This window comes from Tachysurus vachellii, chromosome 10 (genome assembly GCF_030014155.1).
Source record: "Tachysurus vachellii isolate PV-2020 chromosome 10, HZAU_Pvac_v1, whole genome shotgun sequence".
NCBI lineage: Eukaryota > Metazoa > Chordata > Actinopteri > Siluriformes > Bagridae > Tachysurus > Tachysurus vachellii.
In genome coordinates this window covers 1,857,501-1,867,500 of record NC_083469.1, presented here as the reverse complement: position 1 = coordinate 1,867,500, position 10,000 = coordinate 1,857,501, and the positions used below count along the sequence as shown (strand labels likewise).

General features: G+C 42.6%; 2 protein-coding genes across 4 annotated transcripts in view; one reads left to right on the top strand and one right to left on the bottom strand.

Moving 5' to 3' along the window:
* crybg1a (crystallin beta-gamma domain containing 1a) overlaps positions 1–2,929 on the top strand; it is an 81,231-nt gene extending 78,302 nt beyond the window's left edge. For both annotated transcript variants that reach the window (XM_060880627.1, XM_060880628.1), the window contains one exon: positions 2,454–2,929. In XM_060880627.1, coding sequence (XP_060736610.1) covers positions 2,454–2,542 — 89 coding nt within the window. In that variant the 3' untranslated portion in view covers positions 2,543–2,929. The remainder of the gene's footprint in view (positions 1–2,453) is intronic.
* A 176-nt stretch (positions 2,930–3,105) lies between these two features.
* Positions 3,106–10,000, bottom strand: part of rtn4ip1 (reticulon 4 interacting protein 1) — a 14,356-nt gene continuing 7,461 nt past the window's right edge. For both annotated transcript variants that reach the window (XM_060880630.1, XM_060880629.1), the window contains exons 6-10: positions 9,131–9,179; positions 8,066–8,202; positions 7,157–7,340; positions 6,191–6,283; positions 3,106–3,857 (exon numbers count right to left, since the gene is read on the bottom strand). In XM_060880630.1, the coding sequence (XP_060736613.1) occupies positions 3,735–3,857; positions 6,191–6,283; positions 7,157–7,340; positions 8,066–8,202; positions 9,131–9,179 (586 nt within the window). In that variant the 3' untranslated portion in view covers positions 3,106–3,734. The remainder of the gene's footprint in view (positions 3,858–6,190; positions 6,284–7,156; positions 7,341–8,065; positions 8,203–9,130; positions 9,180–10,000) is intronic.

Sequence of the window (10,000 nt, the reverse complement as noted above, 5' to 3'; positions counted from 1 at the left end):
TCCTATAAAATTTATTATATTTATTTTCATTAATGCAAGTTAATCTATAAGTGTATTTTTCTTATAAGTTTAAGCCACAGTCTGTGATGTTTGCTGTTCATTAATCAACCACCACGGGCATGGGCGTCGGAAGCAAATAAAAAGTGGGCGTGTCCTGTCCCACCCACATATAATGGTTCCGATGCCCATGGATTTCAGGAAGCAGGAGCGTGGTCAATGCTGTAGGTAAAACACGGAATGGAGTTTAGTTTATTAGGGAATTCATCAAGCAGAATGGATTCGACTGGCGGCGCTCTGAAAAGTAATAAAAAAAAAGACATCTGCGCTGAATAGAGACGGTAAAAGTGGGTGGGTCCAATATTATTGGTCTTAAAAAGTAGGTGGGTCCTGTCCCACCCGCATATAATGGTTCCGACGCCCATGACCACGGGTATCGGATTTGGATCGGTTACGGATACCCGATCCACTCAAAATGCTTGTATCGGCGTTCATACCGATCCAAAATATCGGATCGGTACATCCCTAATTCAAACCAAATAAAATCTGAGAAAGCAAAAATAGATTTTAGTAAATAATTTTTGTTTTATGATGTATATTTACTCCTAAATCTTCTCTACACTATGTTCACTAAAGCTCCAGCAATTAATCCACGACAGAAGATTTACAGCGAACTGCTGCGTTGTTAATTATTATTAGTGTTCGCAGTCTGGCTTGTCGCAAAGTTACTTTCTGTTGTTGCTGTGATTTCAGTCATTACAGTGGAACAGAACCAGTTAAAAGAGACTTTTATGAGCTGTATGTTCTCGGATGTACAGAATGTGTTCAGTAGACTGTAATGTCATAGAATGACCACAGGGGGCCAGCAAACTCCCGTTATGGATGTGATGCAAGCAGTCTGAACTCGTATAAACATTTCCTCTGTATTTAACTTCACGTCTCAAATTATTGACGAAATAGTATTTTTCCTAAACTTGTAACTTTGGCATTTGTTTGTAATGTTTATTTATTCGGTATAAACATGTACAAGTTTTATAACAAAGCTGAGACATTTAACATGGACGTGTCTCCACCTTGTGGCCGATGTCGGTAGTGCAGTTACATTTACACGTGGTGCTAAAACATGGCGTCAGTAAATAAAATCTCTCCATGGCAAAGACACGCAGCGTGTTAAATGCTAAAGCCTTCTGATTAATATTTAGTTATTATTCATTTCTTGAGTTCATGTGTGATGTTACAGACACACAAGCTGTTATCTTGGTCTATAAAATACTTTCTTTACCAACAATCACAAATACCCTTAATGTTTTAGCACTTTTAACAATTGTCTCAAAGCAGCTTTACAGAACATAAACATAGAACAAAAGATTAATATAAAGATTAATATAATACAAATATTCAAGATTAATATTAGATATATTTAAATGTGTATGTATTTATCCCCAATGAGCAAGTCTGAGGTGACTCAGGTGACTGTGGGGAGGAAAAACTCCCTTAGATGGTAAAGGAAGGAACCTTGAGAGGAACCAGACTCAAAGGGGAACCTCATCCTCATCTGGGTGACACTGGGGGTGTGATTATAAATATACAGTCTGATAAATGTTGTGTTGATGAGGAGGTTGTTGTCCTCAAAGACCACATGGAGTTCACATCTCCTCTTTAGTATCGCAGAGTCTAAAGCAGTGGAGAGGAATTAACGTAGCTGCTGTTCATAAATATTAACAAGCACTAGATGATAATCTGAATTTGGTCAGATGTATTAGAGCACAATATTATGGGATGTATTATGTGTACGCCTGACTAAACAGATGAGTTTTTTAATCTACATTTAAACTGTGAAAGTGTGTCTGAGCCCCGAACACTATCAGGAAGACTGTTCCAAAGTTTGGGAGCTAAATAAGAAAACGCTCTACCACCTTTAGTAGACTTAGATATTCTGGGAACTACCAGAAGTCCTGAGTTTTGTGATCTCAGAGAGCGTGAAGGATTGTAACGTGTTAGAAGACTAGTTAGATACATGGGAGCTAAACCATTAAGAGCCTTGTACGTAAGTAGCAGCAGTTTGTAATCAATTCTAAACTTAACAGGTAGCCAGTGTAGAGATGATAAAATTGGGGTTATATGGTCATACTTTCTTGTCCTAGTGAGAACTCTGGCAGCTGCATTTTGGACTAACTGTAGCCTATTTATTAAAGATGCAGGACAACCACCTAGTAATGCATTACAATAGTCCAGTCTAGAGGTCATGAAAGCATGAACTAGCTTCTCAGCATCAGATACAGACAGGATGTTTCTCAGCTTGCCAATATTTAAGGTGGAAATAAGTGACACATCTTTCAAGTCTGTTTTATTTCCTTCTTCACTATGCTGATGCTCGGTGTACTTGTGAACAATCTGCTTTTACGTTTAAATCATGTGCTAGTGAGCTAAACTGTTAGCATGCTCCTGTTTTCCAGGTGGACAGCAGTATGATAAAACCCAGGTGATCCTGAACTCCTTTGATGAGCAGAAACCCAACCAGAGGTGGACGGTGGAGCTCCTGTAACATCTGGAAAGGGCTGTGCAGTAACCAACACTTTCACTGTGGGCCCTGTGGTGCAGCTCCACGTCTATAAGGACGGTCCTGAGTGTCAGGACGTGACCCAGAAAAAATAAAATGTTTTTTTTTGACGTGTCATGCTGCAGGATGACCACAGGTGGCGCTCAAACACCACAGCTCTGAGCATCATGGACTCTGTGAGTGTGTTAAAATTAAAACGAGGTGTTGAGCTGATACTGTAAACCACTCACCTTTAAAGTGCCTTGCTCTTCAGTCCTCTGCTCTTCTTGCACTTTCTCACTGTCTCATTGTTGTACATTTTCTTCTGAAAGCTGTAAAAATTTCTTGTTTTTTTTTTTTAAGAATAAAATGTTTTATTCATGTCTCAATTAATCCAGCGGCAAACAATTTGTTTTAAAACTTTATTCTCTCTCACACACACACACAGAGCCCAGAGGTGTGAAATTAGAACATCACACTCGTGTTTTTTTTTTTTTTTTTTGAAGACTGCTTTCCAAAGGTTTTTTGAAAAAAAAACACCCCCCCCCCCCCCCCAAAAAAAAACACACACACACACACACAGATTAACATCTTGACACTTTTCCTCTCACTCTGAAGTGTCTTTCTAAACCTGCAAAACTAAACAGATTTAATCACTGAAAACAATTTCCTCTTTAGAGAAACATCCAGATCATTTCAGCTTCGTTATTCGTGTGATTCTCTGTGAGCTTTTGTCATTTTGTAGAACTTTTTGCTACGCCGTACAACTTCATCCAAACAGCTGCTTGTTATTGCAAACGATTTATTTTAAACAACTTCGGCACTTGGACACGTTTAGACGTCTGTTCGCGTGGTAAAGAGGAATTATGGGAAATATGGGACGGTTTTTCGACAGATGAAGATTGAAGGAAAATTCTTAAGATTCTATGCAAAAGTGATGAGCAGTGAGCTGCTTTACGAAACAGTATTACTACGGTGTCAGGCCACGCCCACTGGAGACGAGGAGTGTGTGTGTGTCTAGTGATGGTTGAAAGTCATGTGTTAACCTGCTTCATGTAAATGTGTTCTGAGTGTGAGATCAGATCAGATCGGTCTGATCAGTGCACACAGACTCCGCGTTAGTGCCGAGCTGCTGGATTGTCTCTGTTTCCATGGAGACTGATCTATCCACAGTGAGCGATCCCCATTTCCTTGTCGGTTACTCTGGCCGGTCCTCGGCGATGGTTACTACGGTTTTGCCACGGGCGTGGCCCTGTTCCACTTTCTGCATGGCCTGAGGGACCTGAGAGAAGGGGAACGTCTCCTCCACCACCGGACGTATCTATGGAGAGAGAGAGAGAGAGAAGGAGGTGAAGGAAGAAATAGAACAGGAGAGACGTATTGAGAGACTGATAGAGGACATTCAGTAGTAGCTTCCTGAAATCAGTGCTATAATGAGTAGTGACGATGAGCTCATGGTGGTTATCATTGTGCACCATCACCATGGCAGTAATGGAGTGGAAATTATTTGCCACTTGAACAATCAACTGATTCCCCACACACGCGCACACACACACACACACACACGAGACCACATTCTCTCTTTCTCTTCCTGTATTTCTATTTTAACAATGGAGTGTTGATTGTTTGTGACTAACAGAAGCTTATAGCTACCAGTGTAGCTTTTGTTAAAGTGCACGTCTACATCTGCACTCGCTTCAGAACACGTCATCGGGACAAACTGTTTAATACGATCACAATACTGAATATGCAAATCAAACCCCGCCTTCACACGTTAGGACACGCCCCATTCTCGAATCTGACGCTGTTGTGGCAGGATACCAGAGACATCCTGACATGGTAGATAAACAACTGTGTGTGTGTGTGTGTGTGGCATTGTGAAGCCTGAACCACTTCCTGTTTTAGTCGCAACACGGACATCCTGCTAATTACTAATTAAACTAGTTACAGTTGAGGCCAAAATTATTAGCCCCCTTATGAAATTAGACAAAACTCTTGATTTCTCCATGGAAATGACCATTAACAACAAGTGTTTTATAGTGTGTTTGTTTCCAAAATAACAAAGACAAAATCTCCACTAAGTTTGATTAGGATATTTAATTGAAATAGTGAGTTGAAACAAGAAAGGGCAAAAATGAAACGTCCAAAATTATTAGCCCCCGGTCATTAATAGTCAATAGTGAACCCTTTCTGAGCCACAACTGACAACAACCTCTTAGAGTAGTTCTTTACTAGGTTGGCACAGGTTTCCTGAGGGATTTTAGCCCATTCTTCCATTTGGTCTTCCAAATTGCTCCAGCTGGTCCAAATTACGTGGTTTCCGAGCATGGACATTCACTTTGAGCACTCGCCACAGATTCTCAATAGGATTGAGGTCTGGGCTCTGTGCGGGCCACTCCAGGACCTTTGTTTTGGTATCCTTCAGGAACTGTTGGACCAATTTCGATGTATGCTTTGGGTCATTGTCTTGTTGGAAGACCCAGCGACGACCTAAGGCTAGACTACGAGCAGATTTCTGCATATTATCCCTCAAAATGTCAACATAATTTTCTTTTTTTCATGATGCCATGCACCCGAACAAGGCTCCCTGTGCCTGAAGCTGCAAAACAGCCCCACAGCATGATGCTCCCACCACCATGTTTAACTGTGGGAACTGTGTTCTTAGGGTTGAAGGCCTCACCCTTTCTTCGCCAAACATAAGCAACATCCATGTGCCCAAACAGTTCCAGTTTAGTCTCATCAGACCAAAGCACAGACTCCCAAAACTCATCTTTACCTTTCAAATGTTCACGGGCAAACCTCAGTCTAGCTGTGATGTGCCGCTGTTTGAGTAAAGGGGTTCTTCTGGGACGATGGCCCTGAAGCCCACCACGATGAAGAGCCCTCACAACTGTGTTCCTTGAAACATCAACTCCAGAAGAGGCCAGGTCAGCAACAATCATCTTGGCAGATGTCTGGGGCATCTTGCTGATATCTCTGACTATTTTCCTCTCCAGGGTTCTTGAAATCTTGTGCTTACGACCACGCCCAGGTTTGTTTCTTACAGAATTTGTCTCCTTGTACTTGGCAATGATGCAACGTACGGCGGTTCTAGACACTGTGAAAAGCTTGGAAATGGCAGTATAGCCTTCCCCCTTATCATGAGCCTCCACTATCTTCTTTCTGAGCTCAAGACTGATTTCCTTTGTCTTTGGCATGGTGAGTAAAAGTAGTCTCTCCCAATAATGTGTTCAAGTGCCCTGTTCCTTGGAGTCCTTTAATGCTGATTGAATGCCCAGGTGTTGTTAGGAAGCCAATTGACTGCACAGGTGTGGTTTGAAAGCTGATTGATTAATTAGGTGTGTTTTGAAAGCTGATTGATTAATTGGGTGTGTTTTGAAAGCAAATATTCACAAGGGGCTAATATTTTTGACCACCCCATTTTCACTATATTTGATTATAAAGCAAGCCTAAAAATGTATTTTATATTCCAAAATGTACCAAAAGCTACTAAATAGCACTGGCGAATGTTTGATTATATCAAGTTTTATCAATGCTGCAAACATTGGAAAGATCTTTAGGAAAATGTTCCAAAATTCCTGGGGGGCTAATAATTTTGGCCTCAACTGTATTAACTAGTACTGAGTGCTTTGTCACACTACAGGTGATTTGTACCTTTCCCGTGTCCACGATTTCGCTCACGTCATCCAGCACAGAGCCGCTCGGAGAGAAGAAGCCCCAGCGATAGTGTACGCCGTTACTCAGGTGCTGAGAGACGGAGGGGGGGAAGAGGAGAGGAGGAAGAAAGTTCACTCATATAAACCATCATTCTTACATTGATATGTGTGTGTGTGTGTGTGTGTGTGTGTGTGTGTGTGTGTGTGTGTGTGTGTGTGTGTGTGTGTGTAGAAACATGCATGTACTGAGAAAACAGAACACAAGAGACTCAACTTCACAGAAAAAAACAACCACAACAACCACAAACACCCATTCAGTCTATTAGTCTCAGTGTGTGTGTGTGTGTGTGTGTGTGTGTGTGTGTGTGTGTGTTTCTGTTTGTCTTACTCTCACACGCACACTGTCTGTATGTCTCTATGGGGGAGGAGGAATCCTGCCTGTCTCTCTGCCTCTCTCTTGCACTTTATGTCTGTCTCTCTCTCTCCCTGTCAGTGTTTCTCTCTGTTTGTCTGTATCTCTCTCTCTCTCTGTCTGTATCTCTCTCTCTCTCTGTCTGTCTGTCTGTCTGTCTGCATCTCTCTCTCTTTCTCTCTCGCTCTCTCTCTTTCCCTCTGTCTGTCTGCATCTCTCTCTCTTTCCCTCTCTCTCTCTCTGTCTGTCTGCATCTCTCTCTCTCTGTCTCTCTCTCTCTCCCTGTCAGTGTCTCTCTCTCTCTCTCTCTCTCTCTGTCTGCATCTCTCTCTCTCTTTCCCTCTCTCTCTCTCTGTCTGTCTGCATCTCTCTCTCTCTCCCTCTCTCTTTCCCTCTCTCTGTCCGTCTGCATCTCTCTCTCTCTCTCTCTCTCTCTCCCTCTTTGTCTGTCTGTGTCTGCATCTCTCTCTCTTTCTCTCATTTAGTGACATCACAATTACTGATTTGTAGCCCTGTGTGTAAGTGACGGATCACCCAAGCGACCCTGTCTACCTTTACTGCCTTGGTTGCTATGGTGACAGCAGTCTGCATCATGCCGTCGCAGAGGCCGAGCTGGTCGGTGTTGCGCAGGAACGGCGTTACCAAGGTGACGTACTTAGCGCCGGACCAGGGCTTAAGCAGCGTTAGCGCCCATTTCTCCGTCTCTCCACCGACGTTATCCAGAACAAGATCAAACCTGACGGAGGAAAAGACAGAGGACATTAGTGTGTGTGTGTGTGTGTGTGTGTGTGTGTGTGAGAGAGAAGTGGGCGTGGCCAGACAAAACCATGACGTTAAGACTAATTTAACTCTAATATTGGATTATTGACCTTTTTTAAATATACTTCCATTTCGTTTCCTCTTTTAGGATCTGAGCATGATTTTTATTCCCTCTTAACATTTCTGCTGCGACTTTAAAGCTCGTCTCAGACCCATGTGACAAAGTGCAGAACGAATATAATCTCTTTATTAATTATTAATATATTAGAATTAATTTAACTTCAATATCTCGATGTTTATGAAGTGTCCTGATCTTAAACCCAATACAGATTCACCAGAGCACATTTTCTACTGAACAAACATCTTCTCTCTGAATTATACATTAAACATTAAACACAGAATTACTTCCTTTATATATAAAAATATACATTTAATATTGTTTGATATCCAAGATTTAAGAGAATAAATATAATGTTCTGTAACATTTTAGAATATGATTTTATTTTAGAAAAAGATTTGTGTGCTTTAATAAAAATATATATATAATGTCATGTGGACGCGGCTCAGTGTTTTATACATGATGAATAAATGCATAATAAATAAAGGAACCCTGAATAAATCATTAATAAATATTTAAAAATGTTTAATAAAGGATTAATAAATGTTTTGTGTTTATTTATTGTGTTTTTCTCTAAAACTCACTTGTCCACATCACACAGTTTTCTCTCCACCGGCCCGCTGCTGTAATCCACCACATCATCTGCCCCTAAACTCCTCACTAACCGCTCGGCATTCTGGGAACACGTCACTGTCACGTGAGCGCCCCACGCCTTCAGCAGCTGGACACAGGGACAAACACACATACACACACAGACACACACACACACACAGACACACACACACACATAAACACACACACAGACAGACACACAGACACATACAGACAGACACACACATACAGACACACACAGACACACACACACAGACACACACATACAGACACACACATACAGACATAGACACACACATACAGACAGACAGACACACAGACAGACAGACACACAGACACACACACACAGACAGACACACAGACAGACAGACACACACACACAGACAGACACACAGACAGACACAGACACACATACAGACACACACATACAGACACACAGACAGACACAGACACACATACAGACACACATACAGACAGACACACACAGACAGACAGACAGACAGACACACAGACAGACAGACACACAGACACACACACACAGACAGACACAGACACACATACAGACACACATACAGACAGACACACACAGACAGACACACACACAGACAGACAGACAGACAGACAGACAGACACACAGACAGACAGACACACACACAGACAGACACACACACAGACAGACACACAGACAGACACAGACACATGGTTTAACAGTGAGAAAATAAATAGGTTAAAAAAGAAGAAATGCAAAAGAATTACATTCTGTAAATAAAAAGAAATAAATAAACAAATAGAACCTTAATTTATGTTTCTTTACACGTCTAATTAATAAAGAAATGTAGCTGAGTTTAAAAATAAACATTTTTAACTTAAATTAGAATTTAGTTTTGTCATCAGTGACAAAAGAAGCAAATACACTAACAATAAAAGTCAGGTAAATAAAGAACGAAAATATAAAGCAAACTAAAAAATACAAAATTCTAAATATTAAAGCAGACAGAAAGTAAATAAACATAAAATAATCTAAATGTGTTTATTACCTGAATGGCAAATGTTCCGACTCCACCTGAACCTCCGAGGATCAGAATTCTGAAATCAAAACACTTTCATTTAATATTTTTATAACTTATAAAAATATATATTCTTATAACTCTAAACACACACACAGTCTCACACACACACACAGTCTCACACACACACGCACGCACAGTCTCACGCCCGCACACACCGTCTCGCACGCCCGCACACACCGTCTCGCACGCCCGCACACACCGTCTCGCACGCCCGCACACACCGTCTCGCACGCCCGCACACACCGTCTCGCACGCAGACGCACTCTCGCTCGCACGCAGACACTCTCTCGCACGCAGACACACTCTCGCACGCAGACACACTCTCGCACGCAGACACACTCTCGCACGCAGACACACTCTCGCACGCAGACACACTCTCGCACGCAGACACACTCTCGCACGCAGACACACTCTCGCACGCAGACACACTCTCGCACGCAGACACACACTCGCACGCAGACACACACTCGCACGCAGACACACACTCGCACGCAGACACACACTCGCACGCAGACACACACTCGCACGCAGACACACACTCGCACGCAGACACACACTCGCACGCAGACACACTCTCGCACGCAGACACACTCTCGCACGCAGACACACTCTCGCACGCAGACACACTCTCGCACGCAGACACACTCTCGCACGCAGACACACTCTCGCACGCAGACACACTCTCGCACGCAGACACACTCTCGCACGCAGACACACTCTCGCACGCAGACACACTCTCGCACGCAGACACACTCTCGCACGCAGACACACTCTCGCACGCAGACACACTCTCGCACGCAGACACACTCTCGCACGCAGACACACTCTCGCACGCAG